The sequence below is a fragment of the Epargyreus clarus genome, unplaced genomic scaffold, assembly GCF_041222505.1.
Source record: "Epargyreus clarus isolate Ecla_fem2 unplaced genomic scaffold, WU_Ecla_fem_2.2 ptg000029l, whole genome shotgun sequence".
Lineage (NCBI taxonomy): Eukaryota > Metazoa > Arthropoda > Insecta > Lepidoptera > Hesperiidae > Epargyreus > Epargyreus clarus.
The window spans coordinates 2,255,580-2,278,228 of NW_027332235.1; the positions used below are offsets into that span (position 1 = coordinate 2,255,580).

General features: G+C 37.9%; 3 protein-coding genes and 1 non-coding gene across 4 annotated transcripts in view; 2 read left to right on the top strand and 2 right to left on the bottom strand.

Annotated features, from left to right (window-relative positions):
- The window catches only part of Ubr1 (Ubr1 ubiquitin ligase), a 54,185-nt gene extending 49,077 nt beyond the window's left edge, over window positions 1-5,108 (top strand). The window contains exons 24-30 of the mRNA XM_073089486.1: window positions 144-439; window positions 744-936; window positions 1,069-1,194; window positions 1,841-1,957; window positions 2,155-3,162; window positions 3,500-4,279; window positions 4,831-5,108. Of these exons, the coding sequence (XP_072945587.1) occupies window positions 144-439; window positions 744-936; window positions 1,069-1,194; window positions 1,841-1,957; window positions 2,155-3,162; window positions 3,500-4,279; window positions 4,831-4,977 (2,667 nt within the window). The 3' untranslated portion in view covers window positions 4,978-5,108. The remainder of the gene's footprint in view (window positions 1-143; window positions 440-743; window positions 937-1,068; window positions 1,195-1,840; window positions 1,958-2,154; window positions 3,163-3,499; window positions 4,280-4,830) is intronic.
- Window positions 5,109-12,249: 7,141 nt separating this feature from the next.
- TRNAW-CCA (transfer RNA tryptophan (anticodon CCA)) lies at window positions 12,250-12,321 on the bottom strand. Its single transcript has one exon. It is a non-coding gene; the product is annotated as a tRNA-Trp (tRNA).
- A 1,084-nt stretch (window positions 12,322-13,405) lies between these two features.
- On the bottom strand, window positions 13,406-19,516 carry LOC140754353 (putative Ras-related protein Rab-33). The gene is made up of 5 exons (XM_073089351.1): window positions 19,190-19,516; window positions 18,443-18,562; window positions 17,734-17,883; window positions 17,001-17,114; window positions 13,406-16,333 (listed from the first exon to the last, which is right to left on the bottom strand). Exons 1-5 carry the CDS (start codon window positions 19,385-19,387, stop codon window positions 16,250-16,252), a joined length of 666 nt encoding a protein of 221 aa, XP_072945452.1. The 5' UTR covers window positions 19,388-19,516; the 3' UTR covers window positions 13,406-16,249.
- A 517-nt stretch (window positions 19,517-20,033) lies between these two features.
- Window positions 20,034-22,649, top strand: part of Sbf (SET domain binding factor) — a 101,512-nt gene continuing 98,896 nt past the window's right edge. Inside the window, exon 1 of the mRNA XM_073089352.1 lies at window positions 20,034-20,512. Within this exon, the coding sequence (XP_072945453.1) occupies window positions 20,458-20,512 (55 nt within the window). The 5' untranslated portion in view covers window positions 20,034-20,457. The remainder of the gene's footprint in view (window positions 20,513-22,649) is intronic.

The window sequence follows — 22,649 nt, forward strand, 5'->3', positions numbered from 1 at the left end:
CAAAAAGTAAAAAAACTATTCGTGGATACTATGACAACCGGCCTTACATGAAGTTAGCCCAGTTTTTAAATACGTTGAAATTTGTCATATAATTATTATCTCAACAAACAACAAATCACAACAACAAAATTGTAACGTTACAGGCGAGAGTGGACGGCAAACCCGAGACGGAATCTGTCGTGTTGGTCGCGTTCGTTCAAAACTCGACGGTGTTGTCACGCGTGCGCGACTCCACGGTGCCGTCGGCGAGCGCGAGCGGCAGCGCGGCGGGCGGTGCGGGGGGCGGGGCCGGTGTGGGCGGGGCCGGCGGGGGCGTGGCGCGCGCGTGCGCGGTGGCCGGGCTGGGCGCGCAGCCGCACGCGTCGTGCTGCGGACACGCGCTGCACGCGCGCTGCTGGCAGAAGTACGTCGACGGCGTGCTCGATAAGGAGAAACTCAGGTGTGGTATAGTTTGTATGATGTTTTTGTACCGATGTACCTTGTAAAATTTAAGTGATAGTTGACGAAGGCGTTTATTAGACTGTCTTTGGTTTCAAATATTTATTTCAACGATAGTAAAATAATAAAAAAAGATTTTTTTGCTTGTGTGTTGCAATTTTTACTATGTAAAACAATGATTATGATCTTAAAAAGCACATAAAAATAAAATACAGTAGTTATAAACTCTTGTTTCTGTATTTATGTATTTATATTTTCATTTAATCTTCAAAAACCTTCTATTAAAATAATTACTATTATTTCAGACCGTACCGCATACGTCAGCCGGCCGCATTCGACGTGGAGAAGAAAGAGTACCTGTGCCCGCTATGCGAGAGATTGTGTAATACCGCCTTGCCGCTCGTACCGGCACCACCGCTACCTGCTGGCACCCCTCCGCAACTTAGCGAGGAGACATTCAGCGACTCTGTCAATCTCATTCTCAAATTGCGGAATAAGGTGTGTTATATAAGTCTTCTTTTAATTTGTTGAAGGAAAAGCTTTTGTAATGGATGTATGTTGTTACTATTTAACCTATTTACAGTTATACTAGTGTATAGTATAGTAAAGTGTGTGTATGTGTCTGAACAGGTGTGTGCGGCGAACGTTCACGTGTGCACGGAGTACTGCGAGGACATGCTGTGCACCGCGCGCGCGCGCTCCGTCGGCGCCGCCTCCTCCGAGGGCGACGACAACGACGACACCGACGAGGCCGAGGTACGGTCAGCATGTGCAGTGTGTGTGTGCAGTGTGCGCGGAGTACTGCGAGGACATGCTGTGCACCGCGCGCGCGCGCTCCGTCGGCGCCGCCTCCTCCGAGGGCGACGACAACGACGACACCGACGAGGCCGAGGTACGGTCAGCATGTGCAGTGTGTGTGTGCAGTGTGCGCGGAGTACTGCGAGGACATGCTGTGCACCGCGCGCGCGCGCTCCGTCGGCGCCGCCTCCTCCGAGGGCGACGACAACGACGACACCGACGAGGCCGAGGTACGGTCAGCATGTGCAGTGTGTGTGTGCAGTGTGCGCGGAGTACTGCGAGGACATGCTGTGCACCGCGCGCGCGCGCTCCGTCGGCGCCGCCTCCTCCGAGGGCGACGACAACGACGACACCGACGAGGCCGAGGTACGGTCAGCATGTGCAGTGTGTGTGCAGTGTGCGCGGAGTACTGCGAGGACATGCTGTGCACGGAGTACTGCGAGGACATGTTGTGCGCGGAGTACTGCGAGGACATGTTGTGCGCGGAGTACTGCGAGGACACCGGCCGGCCGTTTATAATTGAAACCCAATATCCCTACTTATTATACATGTTGTTTGGTACTATTGTTTTCTAAAAATAATCATAAATTTTGTAATTTTTCAGGAATACGTTTCAACTCACGCTGAAAACCTGCTGCCGGCTGAATTTTTAGCGCACTTCGATCAAGAACCGTTGCCGCCTAACGAGTCCACTAGGAAACTCATTGAAAACTTCAGCAAGGTAACATATAAAATATACTGATATATTTTGAATCAAAATATATTTAATAAGTGTAGTTCTCAATGATATTCAGAATAAATCCAAATAAGATCAGTATTCTACTCTAGTTAAGCATGGATTTATTGTTAACAAAATTTTTTTTTTCAGCTTACTGCAAACTGTATTTCAATAAATACACATGGTGTTTTTAATTTCAGCTACTTCCCGGAATATGCGGAGTGTCAGAGTCGGGTGGGACCATATCATCAGCGTCGCTGTACCGCTCCATCTCGTATACCATTATGAGCACGAACGCGGTCTTACAAGCCGAGAGCCGCCCTCTATTAGGCGATCTACCCTCGAGGCATAGAGACGCCTTACAGAGCCTGATCCGGCTGGCGGCCGCGCTGCCGAGCCTCGTGGCTTCCCCCAAGCACATCTCGCACCACGCGCTCAGCACCCTCGACACGCTGGTCAAGACCTCGCCACTCACACACGAAACCTTCACCACCCTAGTCGCAATGGTACTCACAGTACCCTCGCTGTTCTGCAAGATCGCTGGCCCCGCGCGACCCACACACCTCGCGCGACAAATTGCGTTAGAAGCCTTCAGAGGCACGATCACCAAAGTGATGATGATCACGAACGTATCTGACTGTACTAGCGAGCCGATGGAGGAGCACGACGATGTCCGGCTGAACTCGGACCTCGAGAACTTGTTGCCGTTAATGAAGGAGCTGCGAAGAGGGAACCTCGATACGCACAATCTCAACCCGCACGCGGTGTGGGAGCGGATTAAGTTACATTGTAAGAACTTCCTGAGAAGCTGCTGTCTGTTCTTCCACTTCCTGAGCGACATCAACCCGCCTATCGAATTAACGGTGTTTAAAGGAGACACGTGGGAGACGATGTGCGGCTACCTGGACATGCCGGTAACCTTCAGAGAATTAATGGACACGCCGCTAGCGAGGAAAAAGGCGCTCGAGTGGTCTGCGCTATCCACCGAATGGTTCATGGGAGAGCTGACGTTGCCAGTGGTGCAAGAGCCGATAGAACCTCCTCGGCTGATAACGCTGCCGGACGATTTCTCGGAGCTGATCAACGTGGTGACCGAGTTCTCGTGCCCGAACTCGGAGCGCGAGGACAGCAAGAATCCGACGATGTGCCTCGTGTGCGGACAGATACTCTGCTCGCAGAGCTACTGCTGTCAGACGGAGATGCGGAAGGTGAGTGCAATTTTTTTTATCTGGAAATAATATATATAAAAAAAATTATTGTATAGGTAATTTTTTAAAAACGAATAATTTAACATAATATTTTATTATATTATATTGTAGAAAGTAAACCTGAGTAGGTTTTTTTTTTATAAAATTCGTTTCGTATATTCGTGCATATTCGTTTGTGTTCGGCGAATATACAATGCATATTCGCCGAACGCTATGCGCTATACGCGGACGAAATGCATTTTGCATTGCTACGTATTTGCCATTATTGGGCAAGTTGTTTGGCGAATTGTTCACAAGTATGTGATTGAGGCATAATCGTTTGTACTTGCGCTTACAGCTGGGTCGCGGCAGCGGCACGGAGCTGGTGGGTGCGGTGGTGGCGCACGCGGCGAGCTGCGGCGGCGGCGCCGCGCCCTTCCTGCGCGTGCGCGACTGCGAGCTGCTGCTGCTCGCCGCGCCCGCCCGCGGCGCGCTGCTGCCCGCGCCCTACCTCGACACGTACGGCGAGACGGACCAGGTAACGACACGAGGGGCCCTCCCCGCGCGGCGCGACTGCGAGCTGCTGCTGCTCGCCGCGCCCGCCCGCGGCGCGCTGCTGCCCGCGCCCTACCTCGACACGTACGGCGAGACGGACCAGGTAACGACACGAGGGGCCCTCCCCGCGCGGCGCGACTGCGAGCTGCTGCTGCTCGCCGCGCCCGCCCGCGGCGCGCTGCTGCCCGCGCCCTACCTCGACACGTACGGCGAGACGGACCAGGTAACGACACGAGGGGCCCTCCCCGCGCGGCGCGACTGCGAGCTGCTGCTGCTCGCCGCGCCCGCCCGCGGCGCGCTGCTGCCCGCGCCCTACCTCGACACGTACGGCGAGACGGACCAGGTAACGACACGAGGGGCCCTCCCCGCGCGGCGCGACTGCGAGCTGCTGCTGCTCGCCGCGCCCGCCCGCGGCGCGCTGCTGCCCGCGCCCTACCTCGACACGTACGGCGAGACGGACCAGGTAACGACACGAGGGGCCCTCCCCGCGCGGCGCGACTGCGAGCTGCTGCTGCTCGCCGCGCCCGCCCGCGGCGCGCTGCTGCCCGCGCCCTACCTCGACACGTACGGCGAGACGGACCAGGTAACGACACGAGGGGCCCTCCCCGCGCGGCGCGACTGCGAGCTGCTGCTGCTGCTCCGAGTGTAGAAGCTTAATGGAAAGAGAAAGAAAAACTGAAGCTGAGATAGCGCATACCGTCTCTCTAAAACATTAATGACTGGCTAAATTAGAGGAGTTTGAATTTTCAAAATTACATATCTTGAGCTTGAGAAGGTAAAAATAGTGGGTCACATGAAAACGATGGACTTTTTTATATTATGTGAAATACAGTCCTCATGATAGTAAGTAGTTACTGCCGACTATAAAGCTGACCGCACGCTATCGTTGGTTATCCGAACGGAAAAAACCCGACGTTAAGTTCGGAAATATATCGTGCATTCTCACTCGAACACGGACACGAACTCTATGCGAGCGATGCATTCGGAATGACGTCAAGTGGTTTCACAGGTTCCCGCATTCGGAAACCTAGCACGAAAACAAATGTATGCGGCCAGCTTAAAGGAGACCCCTTTACAACAACAAATGTTTTATTACTAAAACTCCCACTAACATTTCTACCGTAATATCCGCAGGGCCTCCGTCGCGGCAACCCGCTGCACCTGTCCCCGGAGCGCTACGAGGAGCTGCGCATGCTGTGGCTGAGCCACGGCATCCACGAGCGCATCGCGCGCGGCCTCGACACCAACATGCTGGTCGCCACCACCTGGCAGAACATGTAGGGGGGGAGCTGCGGGTGGTGCTCGTAGCGTCTGGTCACCACCTGACAGAACATGTAGGGGGGGAGCTGCGGGGGGCGTCTGCAGCTTGTGGGCACCGCCTAGCTGAATATGTAGGGGGAGACCTGCGGATAGCGTCGATGTGCTGGTTATCGCCACCTGGTTACATATGTGAGGGGAGATCTGCGGGTGGTGCTCGTAGCGTCTGATCACCACCTGGCTGAATATGTAGAGGGAGACCTGCGGGTGACGTCCACTCATGGTGGTCGCTACCTGACTGAACATGTAGGGGGAGATCTGCTGATGGCGTCCATAGCTGGTCGCCACCTGGGAGAAATGTAAGGGGAGACCTGCAGGTGGCGCCCACAGCTGGTGGTCTGCACCTGGCTGAATATGTAAGAAAGTTGTGCAGGTGGCGCGGATGTGCTGTTGGTCGCCACCTGGCTGAATTTGTAGGGGAGAAGTGCAAGTGGCACCGATTTGATGATGGTCACCACCGAGCAAATTATGTATTAGCAGCCGGGTACAATTGTAGGGCTATACAGTTAGTGCTGTTTTCGCCATGAACTTGCTGGCAAATATAGATACCACTATGGCATCAGCAATATTGTATCATTTAGGGCAACCCTACACAACACTAACACGCCGGTGGTCAGCCCTACACGACTCCACGACACCATTACGCTGTCACCACCTGGCAACACATGTAGACGTTCAGATGGAAATGTATTATAAAGGTTGTGGTGTACCTATTGGTAGGCATTGGTTGTTGGCCTATGACGTGTCGGTAAGCCATGCGTCGTAGGGCCTATTAGGCTTAGCTTATATTGTAGCCGCCTGAAATTATTGTCGCGGCTTGGTGTTTATTATTGTATGCAATTAATGAAAATTGTGCCGATAAGTGTGTACAAAATAGTGCTTGTTCGATAGCGAATATTTATGTGTATCGGAAAATTGTTCAATGAAGAAGTTTGAATGTTAATTTATTGGCCTTATTTGTAATTCAGTGTTTATTTGTTGGTACAATTCACTTATTTGGCAATTATATTAAATTGTTGCGTCGTAGTGCCTGAAAATACAAGCACTGCAGCTTTTGGGGAGTCTCCAAGAATATGCGCAGGCACAGATATTCCGTTTGATAAGAAAATGGCGCTTGCCTTATTTACTTATCAACGTCGTTAGATGTTCCAATTATTTCTAAACAATATCTTAGTATTTTGCCTATTATTTTAAATTGGATCAAGACGGGAGGCATTTACGAATAATCATTATATTTAACATCTCAGCACCTTTTGCGTCTTATTGCCTATTGCGACAATCAATGCGTCGAATTGCCTATCAATAGGCACAGTAGCCTATCAGCGGGTACAAAGTGTAGTAGCACCTCAAAATGTTACTCGTTACCAAATTCGTTTTGAAAAATATTAGTTAGCGTAGATAATAGCGTGATTATTTTTTGTATTTTAATTTGAAAGCCGAGTGAGACGAGCGGTACATTGTAATACGAGTCCTTAATATTTGTAAACGTAAATTATATATTAAGTGACGCTGAATTTATAATGAAGCTTCGTATTTTTAATATAGGGTAATTATTACGACACGTTTAAAGAAAATTCTCTTCAAATTTATAATATTATGTATTAAATATTAAATAAATATTAATATTGCAGCACGTGTAAATCCTAGTACCTATTGTTAGTGGCAACTTATATAGTGTTTATATTTTTGTGAGAATTCGTAGTAATATTAAAGTTTCTCTTTAAGGTGCTGTCAAAGAATTATGTGAAGTTTTTTCAAGTAAGTATTTTTAGTGCTTTAAATTATGTACGAGTATGAGTATTTTTAATTAAAAAAAAACAAGGAAGTTACTTTCTAAAAGACTATTTCTAGTCATTAGTCAGGAATTTAATATGTAACATGGATTGAAATTTAATTAGAAAAGAATCAACTCATCTGTTGTAAATTTATTTTCCAAGATTCCATTATAGACAGACATCGGGACAGATGAAAGTAAATAAAAGGTTGTAAAAAATTAAGTGTCTTAGTTAAATATGTAATTGACAATTTACTTTTACTTTTAGAATGTTTTCTAATTTGCAAACTTATAGGCTCTTTTAAACAAATGAAGGGTCCAAATATATAATTTACTTGGTTTCCGTCCACTTGCGTGCCCGACAATAAAATTTAATTTTATAAATTTGTTGAGCATTCAACGTAGCCTTCAATGTTTTTGTAGACACTGTGTCTCTACTTTGATTTTGGTAGATCGTGTGTATCGTACATCTACAGACACATAACGTGTCAGACAGGGGCTGTGGCAGACAAAATCTTTTCTATAGAAAATTTAGTCATTCATAAATGCTGTGTTAGCATGAATAATAAGTCATCAATTCACATTGTATAAGAGAATACAATTTTGTCTGCAATAGGACGCGTCTGACACGCTCTGTGTCTGTAGATGTAAATGAACCCTTATGCATTAGTGTGCGTTTATTCTCTCATGCACACGTCGATGCCCATACAAACACAATTGCAACACATGCAAGTTTAATATTCCCATGTAATATTACAGTGTACGCTATGACAGCACCTTAAAACTAAAACTAATTGAAATGTTAGTGGTCTTATTTGAAAGTGTAACGTTCGCGTTGTGCGGAGGACGTGGTACGAGACTGGCTGTGTTATACTCAAAATGTATAGTCGCCTCTTAACGTTAAACTGAGAGTGTTTAGTATGCGTAGTTGTTATGTTAATACGGTTCGGTCGGGGGCGTAGCGTGGGTTCAAGCCTGTCGGGGGATATGACAAATATATAAATTTTTTTGATGATTTAAACATTCATTCATGGAATTGAATGAAGAAAAAATAAACGATATCATTCACTAAATTATCGGTTCATTTATGAGCAAGTAATAAATTGAATTTTAAGCTATAAAAAGAAATTTAAAATATTGCTGCTCTAAAAATGTATTTCCCACAGTAACCCCCGATACGCTACGCCTCTGGATTCGATACAAAACGTTGTTTGTGACAAATCGGTTTATTGTGGTATAAAAGTTAACGTATTTATAAAAGCTTACAATGTTAATGTATTAATTGTTAATTGAATTTTTAGATACGTAATCTAATTTTTAGGTAGCTTGCGTAATGAATTTTCTAATCGGCGTTATAATGTTGCACAAATTCAACTGTTTGCTACCAATGACAACAAATTTTATCAGTATATAACACTGCTTTAACGCTAAAAGAAAACATCGTGAGGAAACTTAAATGCGTGTATTTAAAAAAATCTCAAAGGTGTGTGAGGTTCACCAAACTCTGTCAGCGTGGGCAGACTTTTGTCTAGACCAGCGGTCGGCAAACTATTTGGCAACAATGAAAGCCACAATTTGGCGAAAAAAAAGGTCGCCATGAATAGTTTTTAGATTTTCTCGGCGAACAAAAGTCGGCTAGAGCAAATTTCACCTCTGGGATAGAAGTGGAATGGTATTCTGAAGATTATAATTTGTAAATGAGAACTCAACTGTTACACTTAGAAGGCGGTTTGTTATGCTGTATCATAATTATGACTTCTCAATACTATATTATAATAATTCCTAGTTTTTCAATAGAGTATTTAATCTTGTCCGTAAAAATAAGCCGTTTACAGTGACTACGTGAATTCAAAGTTCAAATTAACGATTTTATTAAAGGGAAATTTTAAATTTTATGCTATAATAGACTGATTTGAATTAAATAAGACTAAAGTCGCGTAATCAATATAATGTACTAACGTTTGAGTGTTGTTTTTGATGCCCCCTTGTATAATTTTATTTTAAGGCAATTAGTGAACAGTGGCCCATGATGGCCCACGATTACTCATGATGCCCCATTATGGTGGAGATATTTGTAATGTAAAATTTTTACTTCTTTTTAATTGTTACTCTTCAATAACATTTATGTTAGGTCTTTTAATATGAGAAACATTAAAAATCTAAGTATTATGGTCTAAAGCCATTGTAGACCACTGTTTTCTAGATATATTGTAACATTATTTATAGTACTCTTATTAAAATTGGCCACGGTTTAAAGAGTAAGATATTATGTACTATCACGTTGTCACAATGTTTTTATTGTTATTTCAAATTGTATCCAAATTATAATAATATGGATACAAATATTGTTGTTGTAACAATAATTTTTGATTGTTAATATTCTTGTAGTAACTGTAAAACAGGGAGTTGTTAACAACTATTGGGCTATTTACGACAGTATTTTACTGACTTTTACCACAATAACAATAAAAGGAGGATAGTTTGGTATAGTGGCTGCCTATATTATATTATATAAAACATATATTATTTTTCATTCAATCAAAGGTGGTAGAACCCTTTGAGGTTCGGCTCCTCCGGCACCATCGCCACACCTATTTCTGCCTAATAACAGCAGTGTTAAGCGCTGCTGTGTTCCGTTTTGAAGGGTGTGGTAAGGGAGACAGACTTTTCCGAGGCGTTCCAACTTAGTCCTCAGGGGTAGCGGCGCATCTGTTATCGACCTCAGGTAGGAATTTCTTGTCCTATCTGGGGTTGATTACAGATGTCAATGGGCGGCAGTAGCCACTTACCATCAAGTGGACTGCATGCTCGTCTGCTACTCCTAAAAAAAAATCATCTTGTAGAGTACCTTACTGATAGCACTCTAAAATAAATTCAAGTCTCATTTATTCAAAATCGATTCATATATAATACTTTTTGAAAGTCAACAAACTACCACCGCTTCGGAAGGTGTTTCGCTATGGAGAACAAGCGGCGCAAGAAACTCCATACGTGTGCAAATCGAAAGATTTGTTATTGTTAAGGAATATTTTTCATAAAATTCTCATGTTGTAAATTGTAATCTATTCTTTCAATCGTGGCCAAAACAAAGAACTTTGTAAATTAATTATGTCGCCGTGCAATAAGTTTCCTAACACTGTTCTCCTGTCGTAATACATATTTTTATGTGTGTTGTTTTCCTAACATGTTAGATAGTAACTTATTATTGAAGTGTCATACATAAATTACCTTAGATCATGTATATCTATAATCAACCTGAGGATTGGATTCCTATCCGAAATCTACCATATTTTGCTGTTACAAAGGGGTAACAAATGAGCAACATTTCATGTCAAGTACCGTTGTTGACGGTCGTCGATTGTTGCCGTTGTTGTAGTAGAATGTCGTTGCGTGTTGTCAGCGACTGTCGGTGACGGTCTCGTCCCCAGTACTTGTTGAAATGTCTTGAATATTTGTTACCACATGAGCACTTACCCTTACCAAGTTCTTTAAACTATAATATAGCTGTGTTTAACACTGCTGTCGTAGGGCAAACATCACAGAAATAAAGTTACGCCTGTAAGTAATAATAATCAATGTTGACCAATTTTTTCTTACAAACTTCGAAATTTGGCAATTATTGCCTTTTGATATTGAAACATTGATTAATATTGATTATTTTTAACGGGCGTCAGTTTTTCAATAAAAATATCGGCACTATGAAACTGAGATAATTTATGAATGACTTTTAAATTAAATTTAGCGAGCGTTTAGTGCAACTAGGTAACCGATGTTTCGTGTCTAGCGAGCTAAGAACCAATTCCATCTGGCACATGTACTCTATTCCGTCGACATACGGTACGATATTGTTTGAAGGCGGCGATGTACTTTGTATGTTTTTGGTATTCAATTTTAGTTTTTTTAATAAGATATTGGGGTCTTTTTATAACTATATGTATGTATGACTATTAGCAAAATAACATCTGCTTCCACTTATGGTCACTAACGACGGTCTAATCGCTTTCACCCATTTTTTTGTTAGACAATTACCGCAGTGGTTTTTGCCGTTTAGTGGAACGTATTGTTCTTTTGCTATTGAGTTACGCCAATTAACAAGTTTTAAAAGACCCACTATGTCGTATTTGTGATCTTAGTAATATGAGTCTTGCCGTTTCGAGTCCTTAAAATGTTCGCTTATCTTAATCCGTTGCTAAAAGTTTATTGTAAAAATTCAAAATTTTCCGCACGATAAATTACAAAATACAAAATGTTGAACTAGAAACGTATATCATAAAATTATATTAATTTGTCATTAGCAATAACACAGTAGCCTTGAACTTTTTACCTTGCAATATTTTCTTAAGCTCATTAAGACTATATTTTAATTAAATATTGAATTCTTCAATTTACTATATTCAAATATAATAATAATAGCAGAAAATCTAGAATTTATACTTTTCGCATGGGAACAAAAGGGTCATTGAAGCAATTATTATTAGTATTGTCCTACTCTCATAATTTTATAATGATCTTATAATTAAAACTAATGAATGCTCCGTACAAATACTATTCAGTACTTTTTGTAACATTTTTAGAGTTTGCTATGTCGACTCCGATAGAGTTGGTGATATTTGCCCGATGGTTGTATGTATATGTATCATGTTAAGTGGGCGCTGCGCCCGGTTCTCTGTGTCGATTCAATTGTTTAATTTAAAAAATAAATAATTATGAAATTATCATGCCTTTCTCTTATGACCTTATTGATTTATATTAGTAAAATTAGAAGTTGGCAGGTAACTGAATTGTGGTACTTAGGAGTCTTTTAATTATTTAGCAAGTACATTAACGAGAAGAAAAGAGCTAGTAGACTTTGAAGAAAGAAAGAAATAACTTTATTTCGTAATGCAATATGAACAGTGTTACAACAAAAACAAATGAACGGCCTAAAATAGTGGAATATACGTAAAAAAGTAAAGTACATAATAAGACGACAAAAATTGAAAAAGTGAATAGCTAAGATGAAATTGTGGTGACACGGGTAGACTTTTTTGTATCACAGAATGTATTTGACCATAAATGTAAATTGTAGTTGTAAACAAAGTATATATTTATTATTAGTGGGATCGTAGAACCCGTCGTGTTTAGACTTCAGAGAACGCTACACCTATTTCTAAGTAAAGAGTTTTAAGTACGAGGTTATCCAACTTGTCTTCGGGAGTGGCAATGTATCTGTGGCTGACCTCAGGTAGGGCTCCAATCCTATCTGGAATAACTATAAGTGACCAGTGGCGGCCGTATTCATTAACTATACGGTGGAGAAGGCTGCAACTAGCCCAAAAAGTAATGGCCATGGTGACGTATTCAAACTTTAAAAAATAATTATTCGTTAAAGAAAACTTAGATTTTGACATTTTAGATTATAATTATAAAATATACAGTACTAAAAAATAAATAAATAGAAACAAAAAGACATGTACCTTCATTGACCCCGACGTGATTTGAACACGCAACCTTCTGATCTGGAGTCAGACGCGCTACCGTTGCGCCACGGAGTCGTTACAGTGATTGGCGAAATTTGAGTATAGAACTTATCGTACTTGAAATTGTGTTAATACAGAATTATATTTGTCTTACACATTGATTTGGTAATTAACGATATAAATGGTATAATAATATTGCCTTTATAAATGTTATTATCATTAAAGCAGTTATATTTTAATACGCACATAACTACGAAAATGAGGAAGCGGCTAGATTCGAACCCGATACCTCTAAAATTTGAAAGTACAAAATAATAAAAATTATATAGTTTAAAAACCTTATTTTTTATATGATAAAAATAGATTTTTATGGTTATAAATTACTGAAATGCAGGTTTTGAACTTTCGAGGATTAAAAAGGAGATTTGAAAATGAAAAGGCCATAAATATAACAATGTAAAAGTGATTTAATCTCATCGAATTTATTACAATGTAGATATTTGGCATTTACACGTGGATGGTACCGGACGCCAGTCTTCATATTGAAATATAATTATTCCCTGTTTTTGTACGAAAATTGACAACACTTGCACTTTCTGGCAAAATATTTATTTAATACGATTCTTTGGAATTCATTTATTTACAAATTGTTTAATTCACATTTGTTAACAATTTATTTGAAATACTAACATAGAAGGTTATCATTAAAATCCAATAATAATATTTAATATACATTACGATAATTATAATAATTATTTGTTTAATTCGATAGTACTGGAGATATTTTAAACATACACATAAATCACATAATTAAGTATGTTACAATCTCATAATAATCATTGACTTACTAACTAATTGAGGTCGGTTCTACTAAGAAAAAAACTACTAGAAGTAACAATACTGAAATGAAATGTTAATGTACACTATTTTTTCACTTTGTGAAGTTTCAAAATTTCAATTGATTTTTACGTAATATTGTCACATGAAGCGGCGTTATTGATGTATAGATAGACTATTGTTTGGGTGACAACGACTGCAATTGGAGCACTTTAAATTTGGACTTTTCTGAGTTCTGATCATCGGCTAGTAAGTCAATGCATGCAATGTAACAATGTAGATAATACAATAAATTTAATACAATAACTGTAACTACTTAATAATTAATAATTTGAAATCTATTTTCTAAGATAATTAATGAAATAAATAAAACTTACAATATAAAAATATGGTACATACAAATGAATTTATAACAAACTATGAGAAATAATGGTGGAATTATCTCAAAGTACTCTAATGTCTGAATTTTTAAATCTAAATGCGACTGGTGCTGAAAAATTACACATATTTAGTATTACATGGATTCTATATATTACTATGATATCTAAGGCTAAAATAAGATACAAAGCTGTATTGATTCCAACGTCACAACCACTTTTATGGCTAAATAATTAGGAACAACTAAGAAATTTACTGTAAAAATAATAAAGATATACAGAAATAAAAAGACGATATTATAGCATCCTTAATCTTAATAAAATATTTAAAATAGAAATGTAATAAATTTTACCAATATTGCATGTATGTATGTGTGTTTTAATGATTAAATATAATGGTTCTAATAGTAGATCATAAAATTCTTAAGCCTGTCGTCTAAATAGTAAAAAAAAATTACTGACCCTTTTTCAGCAACGTCTCACAGGATAAAGTGGTTTTCTTAAAATTAACAAAACTGTTGTCATATTATAATATTTAGTTATAATGCAAACTTATAAATATATATTAAACTTTGCCCTGTCTGTGTATATTTATTACCCCATATAAATATAAAAATGGATGGTCTGTTTGTGATCTAGAATATATTAGCCGTACTCAAAAACCCTTATCAATTTTAATAGCGATTCGTTTAAATTAAAGGGAACAAAACATTTTCTAGTAAAAATACAACTTTCATAGCAAGCGGCACAACAGTTTACAAATTTCAAGCAGAAAAATATATCAATATCCATTTTTATGTTTCTATTTCACCAATTCGTCTATAATCATTGTTAATAATAATAAATAATACCTTATAATAAAGAGATCATGTGAATAAAATATCGCAATAAATTAAAAAAATTCCTCTCTTCAATGAACATACTTAACGATGGCTGTTATTAATTTATAATCTAATTAAATTTGCCTTTTAAATGTATAATACCTTTAGAATTACAATGACTTATCGCAAAATCGATAAAGTGACTTGTGTAAGAATTGCCAAACTATTCAATTCATTGAATCATTAAATCAATGTCACTCTTGTGTAATTAAAGATAATTTTGCTATTATATTTAGTATAACTATAGCGATTTCAATCTGGAATTAAAATGAATTGACGGCAACAGGCCTAAATCAAATTATTGTTTTAAACGCATGATACTCACACTAACGTCATTGTAGTTCTACAGTTATTTGCACAAAAATCTTTAGATATATTCCAAGATAATTCCCAAATAATTTTGTATTTAAAACTATACAAAAAATACCTTGATTTTACAAGTGATCGAACAATAAACATTCTACTTTCACCAAATTAATATGTTTGTAAGAAAAAAAACATACGATTTGTTACCATTTTATTAAAATATTAGAACTGCCTCTCAAAGACTTCGTAAATATGTACATTTTCGTTTCATGACAGTCTTGAAAAATTATAAAAATTAGGTACATACGAGCATTTCAGCTTCAGAATATAAAATAATATAATATAATTATTTGGCACAAAAACAGACTTCAATGAATACTATATAATGTTTTACTACTCTCTTTTGATAATTATTGGATTGCATTTTTTATTGTGTGCTAATTTTAAAATACATGAAAAAATAAGTATAATACATTATGATTTTCAAATTCACTTGAATATTTTTCTTTTTTGGACAATTAAAATTCTAAAGTGTCCATGGCATGGTGACCTTAAAGGTCGGTAATCCAGTCTTAAATAGAAATTTTACTTGATTAATACTATATTAATAGATAAACCTCGTTTATAGTGCCCATATTTGAATAGGCTTTTTATATTATTTAATACGTAGTACAATACAGAAATAGATAGGGCTGCAGTGACTAAGCAATCGAGGTAAAGTGCTCCCTCATCGAAACAATTAACATTATAATATAACATTACAGGCATTCACCTGTAATGTTAAAAATCCCAGAAACCACTTCTGATCCTAACCTCAGGTAGGAACTAGTCTTATCTGGGAATGATTAGAGATATCCATGGGTGGCAGTAGCTACTTATCACTAGGCGGAGTACATAGACTAAACATGCTTGACTAAACAGTACTATAATTTAATTACGTTTACGAAAACACAATATTTTTACATACATAATACATACGATTCAGTTTTAAAGTAACATAAATAGTTTTAATGATAACACATTTCGGTCTGGTCTTCATCATAAAATACATTTACTTTACAGATTTGACTTGTAAAACCTAATCACAAAAGCTTCAACGATCGAACTACACGAACATGAGTATTTTATATAAATAGTTATTTTCTCACATGTCATTTAAATCATTTAATAACACTTTTATTTCTCAAATGAAGGTCTAAAATCTTGTGTAAAACATTATTGTATGGGATCTACCATACCACAATAACATGCCTACAAGTCCGCAATTTTGAGTTTAAGTTGGGTTAAACAAAGTATTCTGTGATGCAATGTCATGTAGATACATTTTCCAAGATATTTAAATTCGAAACTGTAGACAATATATTTAGAAATTGTTATTTTCTTTAGTGAATCATGAATGAAACATGATATCAACAATTCAATACGTACAGCACTTATGATATTTTATCTCTCAGTACATTTGGCACAGGTTTTATCCATGGAAAGCAGAAACGAGATTTTGTCAAAATGGCGGACTAGGCGGAGTAGGTATACCAATAAGGGTAAATGTCCTTTGCCCTTTGTGTGAGTAAGAGAGCTGACGTGTTACTACTCTAGGTTACTCTAGCTACAGAGACAGCTGTCATTGTTAGTGTTGGGTGATCGCTTCCTCCTGGGCAACGTCACCATCGGGGGACCTCGCTCACCCTGGAATCACAAAAGAATTTCCAACATCAATTCAGGTTGTGGGATGTGGAATCCTGTGGTTAGTGCATAGAAGGTGGTAGAACCCTTTGTGGTTCGACTCTGGCGGCACCACCGCCACACCTATTTCTACCTAATTAACAGCAGCGTTAGGCGCTGTTGTGTTCCGGTTTGAAGGGTGTGGTAAGAGAGACATACTTTTCCGAGGCGTTCCAACTTAGTCCTCAGGGGTAGCGGCGCATCTGTGGCCGACCTCAGGTAGGAATCTAATCCTATCTGGGGTTGATTAGAGATGTCCATGGGCGGCAGTAGCCACTTACCATCAGGTGGACTGCATGCTCGTCTGCTACTCTTATATTATAAAAAAAAAAAAAGTTCAGTGCGTAAAAATAGTTAATATCGTGTGTCGAGATATGGAACCTAAAATGGGAAAAAGAAAAATGAATTTCATGAAGGGTACATAGTTACATTACCACCACTAGTGCTTGTCAACGGTTTCTCCCCACCACCGCAGTTTCGCCGTGACCACGATTTATGCAACTAGGTCGAAATATCGGCAATAAAAAAAAGGTAAAACCGCATATCGGGAGTACCCTTTACCTATGAAAATGTCTCTAATCCGCGATAATACTAGTCTAAAGTAGTATATAACTGTTGGCAGCAACATTACCTCAACACTGATGACTCGTAGTGGCTGTTTAGAGTATAGTTTATGGGCGAGGGTCATAAATATCGACTCCACGTTGTCGCATTCTGAGTCCAATAACGCCGATGTCTCGAAAAGCTGGAAACGTAAGTATATTTTATGTGTTAACAAGCAAGATTGGATGTAACATCTTTTTTACTTCAAAGTAAAATATGGCTTATATACATAATTAAAATGTAGTTTTTTACACAAAGTACATAAATAAAATCTTGTTTTTGTTTTTGTTTGTTTAAATGGAAATAGCGTAAGTGTTGAATACAAATGATGCATTGGTGCGAGATGTTTGTTACAAAACAGCATATATAGAAAAAGAGTTCTACTTGAGGCAGATCACAGGTGCATTACCACTTCTTTAGACTAAGATTCAACTGTATAAGAGTCAACTGGTATTGACATGCTTCCACCGAGTCACAAGACCTATTTCATAATAGGTTTAGCAGTAGTAGCTCCCCAATGGAACAATACTGTTCTATTGTCTATTGTCTCCACTATATATATATATATTTAATATAGTAGTAGCAGACGAGCATGCAGTCCATCTGATGATAAGTGACGATTGCCGCCCATGGACATTTGCAATCGACACCAGAAATAAGTTTAGATATCCCTACGTGGGTTCGACCACAGATGCGCCGCCACCCCTGAGGACTAAGCTGGAACACCTTAGAAAAATATGTTCATGATAATGTATTCTCACCGGCATCCCATACTTGTCTGCGAGGCGTTGCGCGTAGGTGGTGGCGAGGCGCGACTCCGGCGTGCCGCAGTCGCACTTGCTGCCCACCAGCACGCGCGGCGCGCCCAGCAGCCCGTGCGACTCCACCTCCTGCATCCAGCTCGCTATCGACTGACAACACAATGGATTGGTTATTTATGTTCATCGTCTGTAAACCAAGTCTCACGCTGGACCTCTAGCGGCTTAAGGGGGGGCGAAAGGGGCGGTCAGCCCCAGGCCTCAAATCCTGTGGGGCCTAAAAGGTCATCAGAACCAAACAATCAATGAAATGTGTATAAGTCAGCAAAAAAAAGGTCACTGAGGCCCTCCATTCAACTTTCCGCCCCAGGCCTCCGACGACCTTAGTTCGCCACTGTGCTGGACACAAGTTTCCTTTCAAAATGTAAGCTATAATCCACCATGCCAACCAAATGTAGATTGGTAGACTTCGCATACATTAAAGAAGATTACTCGGGTATGTATGTTTTCTCACATAGATTTCATTAGCCATCAAACAAGTGATTAATATTTTCTAACATGCAAATTGCAAAAACTTTAAAAAATCAGCAATTTATTTCTGGAATTAGAACCTCAGCCTTCTCAACCAAGAACAAGTTTTAATTAACTAAGCTATGACTGCTTTATTTACTATACTTTATATATAATTTTATTAAAGCAAGAGTTAACTCACATGGAATGTCTCAGGTTTAGTGACATCATACACAATAACAACAGCATGGACATTCCTGTAGTAATGTTGCACCATGGACTTGCGGAACCTCTCCTGGCCAGCTGTATCCCATAGTTGTAACTGAAATTTAAAGTATGCCATCTAACATTTTTATTTGGAAATTAGAAATATTACATTTTAAGTGGATCATGAAGGACTTAGTCTTAAATATTATTTAAAAAAGGTCATTTACCAAGAATAACTTAACTTTACAAAAGCTACCCTTAGATTCATTCTAAGGGGTCATAAAGAGCGGAATATTGTTAGATAATTATGAAGAAAAAATATACAATTCTATACAGTGTTTTATTACTAATATTTATAATAGCATGTCTGGATATGTAGATTACTTTTGAGATTAGGTATGCATATGTTACTAAATTCTTATAGATTGCAGTTGTAAATTTGATGACAGTACCTGGACACTAAGCTCATATAAGTACTTATTTTGAGCAGAAAATCATAAATCGAACCAGTGTAAACAATATGTCCCAACAAAATATACATTTATTGAATTTCACACCTACAATAATATTGCAGATAATAAATTCAGTTTGAGGACACTACACAGCTGTAATTCAATTAATACTGTAATTTAATCTACGCCTTATCACATCTACATTATCATAATGATCAACATCTGTTCCACATATATATTTTGAAATGAAATTATTAAGCACTTGCAATTAAAAGCCTCAACCAATTTACCTTAATTTCTTCATTGCGTATTTTAACGGTCCGTTCTCTGAAGTCCACGCCGATAGTAGCTTCGGATTTATCTAAGAATTGGCCTTCGCAGAACCGATACGTAAGGCAGGTTTTACCCACTCCAGAATCTCCTAACACTATTATTTTAAATACTTTCTTCTGCTTCAGTCCCGGTATCGTGTCACTTGAATTCGACATGGTCTTAATATGAAGTGAACAATAAAACGATTTTCAAGATTCATAAAATATAAAACACCTTGTACATTATTTTACAAAAGATAAATAAAACATTAAATTTGTTTGATGCATTACTTTGACATTTCTGAGTTTTGACATTTAGGGATGCTCCGCTCCGATGCTCGATCCGAATCGATACACAATTACATCGATACAAAGGGATTTAATTAACTATCATTGTAGCTTTTGAAAAGCTGCTTCATGTATTACTAAACATCATATTTATATGCAATTTAAGAGATGTACAAAGGCATCCTGTGATTTTTTTTAAAATTAGTGTGAGAAATCGATTTTATAATTTTCGAATTACATTTTTTGGGAAGGAAAAATATTTGACTTTTACGGTACATTTTTTTAATAATCATGTCGTTTCTCGGCCTTGGCTTCTTTCCTTTCACATCAACAACATAATATATTGTAAATGAGTAAATACAATAATATATTCTATAAACAATAATTAATTACCATTATTTTACCATATTAATAACTAAATATCATCAGAGATAAATTTTTAACAATACAAAATTTATTTCAATTATTTTGGGAGATTTTTAGAACTGATAGTATGGTAGCATTGGTATAGTAGTTTTCGTTTGAGTTTGTAGAATTTAGTAGAATTTTAGGAATGACCGACTGATGACGGATAGTTTGTGATTGAATGCGGCATTAATTAACTAAATACTCGCGGAAGCTAGGAATTTTTTTGTTATTTTGCAAAATAACACGTCCACTCAGTGTTTAAGTGTACGATTTAGTAATAACTTGTTCTATTTAAATAATACTGAGTAGTTTATAACCTCTTTGGCTAGCCTATTACTTGGTATAATAGTGTTCCTTGTAAATGTAGTTAGGATTCCTCGGGCTGCGATTAATGAAAGTGTTCCTTGCGTGACGTGAAGTTCACGGTGCCGGCGTCGCGAGTGTCGAGCGATGTGGTGTGTGAAATATGTGAAATATAAAAATGTGTATTATTTTGTGTAATTCAATTACAAAGTTTTGTGGTGATGGTCTGATGCTGCCGTAGGATTGCAATGTCCCGTCTGGTGGACTACTTCGTGATAGTGGGCTTCGACCACGAGAAAGAAAGTGAGTGCTCGTTCATTTCGTTTGCTAGTCAGGTGGTAACCTTATCAGTGTTATCAGCTGCATTGTTAAACAACTCTTTTGGTAGGATGTAAGTAGATAAGAACTTTTGTTTTTTGTTTACAATGCCAAGTTTAAAGTTCTAGACATTCTTGAGCAATGTTGCTGATAAAACCATAATGTATTCAAAGTATCCCAAAAAATAAAAAAGAGCATATAAGTATTATTATTGAATATTGATATTTATTTTACAAATTTACTATTTGCTATTGGTGTTATGCTGTACATATATGAAATTCACATTTAAGTAGGTACATAACACACTTATACATTCTGTTTTAACAATTGTTTATAAATAATTATGATTCATATGGGTCATTAACATTGACCAGTCTTAACTATTTATCTTATAGTATAGGTCCATTTACTATTTTACATATACCAAATAAAACTTCTGTCATATACTCAACCTAGAATTCCTTTAGTGAAGTTGTTGCCATAGATACAAACCAAAATAAGTAAATTAAAAAAAAGAAATAAAAAAATATATTTTTTATTTGTAATTAATTGTTTTTAAATTTATAATTACTTGCTGGGTATAACTGGAGATCAAACCCAGAACTGTGTGATAGTCCAGTACTGTTCAAGCTGACCTGACTACCTGACTATGGAAGGTAATGTTTTTTGAGTCCATTTATGTCTCATTTTTGACACAACCTCCAGCCGAAACAGCTTGACAAATTTTAACATATGTTTTATTGTTAGATTCGTCTAAATTGTGAGAGTAACATAGGCTACATTACTTCCTTTCCAGTGAATTATTTTTAAGCAATTGAGTATATTAATTTTTATAAAAAATTACTATTTTATTTTATAAGCCACAATGTTACACATGTTTTTTATTATATTTGGTTCTTAATATTTTCTGGCTAATGAAGTAGTCTCATAAAATTATACAACACTGCAATATGGCAGTCTGATTTCATCTGGAATGATGTCATATTTTAAATAAATACTGACATGTGTAACTTATCATATTGCAAGTTTCTGTAAATCTTAAACAACATAATATACAAACACACACATAAATAAGCACACACACATTGCAATGCACAGAAGAAATTATAAGAAATTTTGAATTGGTTTGATATAAGAATTAATATCAGGCCATATCTGTCAGAATTTTGGGTTAAAATCTGTATAAAAATACTCTCAGACAAAAGTGCTTAAAAATATCAACTCAACCGATTTATGTTTGCTTCGTCTACATCCTCTACCAAATAGAAGAACTGTTGGATGAAAAACTACTTTTACAAACATTTAGGAGATTGAATAGATGCTGCATCAAATTATCCAGGTTTTCAATGGTATATGTATGTTTCCTAAATAAATAAAATATAAAATATGATTTTAGACTAAAATTATAGCAGAATTGCGACATTTTACTTTGTAATAGGTACTGTACTCTGTGTGTATGATATGTGGTTTTTAATTTCCTTATTAGTCTGGTTAATTGAGTGTCCACTATACATACAATATAAATAATACTGGGGTATTTCTATTAGAAACTATTTTCATATACTTGCACTTTGTTCCATATTGTCTTGTTTATGATGTCGCAAATTAATTCCAGTGCTCCTAAGTGGTTGCTTGGCTAGCTCTACAGTCTATTCAGTGTTTACTAAATTGGTATCTAATATATTCAACCTTGATTCATGATATGTGCTAATAATTGTACTGATGCAGTTGAATTGATGTTACTATGACATGATATAGCGGTTAGATGACCAGTAGTTTTAACCAATTCCATGCGGATGGCACCACAGTTGTGCCACATCCGCACGGAATCGGTTAATATAATGTATGGTAGGTTTGTTTGAAATTTTTAAACTATGTGAAATTAGAAAAATTTGAACATAGTTGACAATGCTCAGAAGAGTCACAATCAATTTAAAAATAATTATGGTGTTAATGAGAACTTACCACCACGTTTGCATAGTAATGCAAGTAATGCATACCAGTATGGTTTAACTGGTAAGATTTGACTGACTTATCATTTTTCATGTGAAGTAGATCTGCGTTTCAGTCGAAAGGTGTATGTGGCTGATATATGAGGAAACCATCTTAGTTTTCAGTAAAA

Coding starts and splice junctions, on each gene's coding strand:
- LOC140754353 (XM_073089351.1), bottom strand. CDS start 19,387: ATGTCGAATTCAAGTGACACGATACCGGGACTGAAGCAGAAGAAAGTA. Junction 18,563..19,189: donor TACGCAATGAAGAAATTAAG/GTAAATTGGTTG, acceptor TTTAAATTTCAG/TTACAACTATGGGATACAGC. Junction 17,884..18,442: donor CTAAACCTGAGACATTCCAT/GTGAGTTAACTC, acceptor TTGTGTTGTCAG/TCGATAGCGAGCTGGATGCA.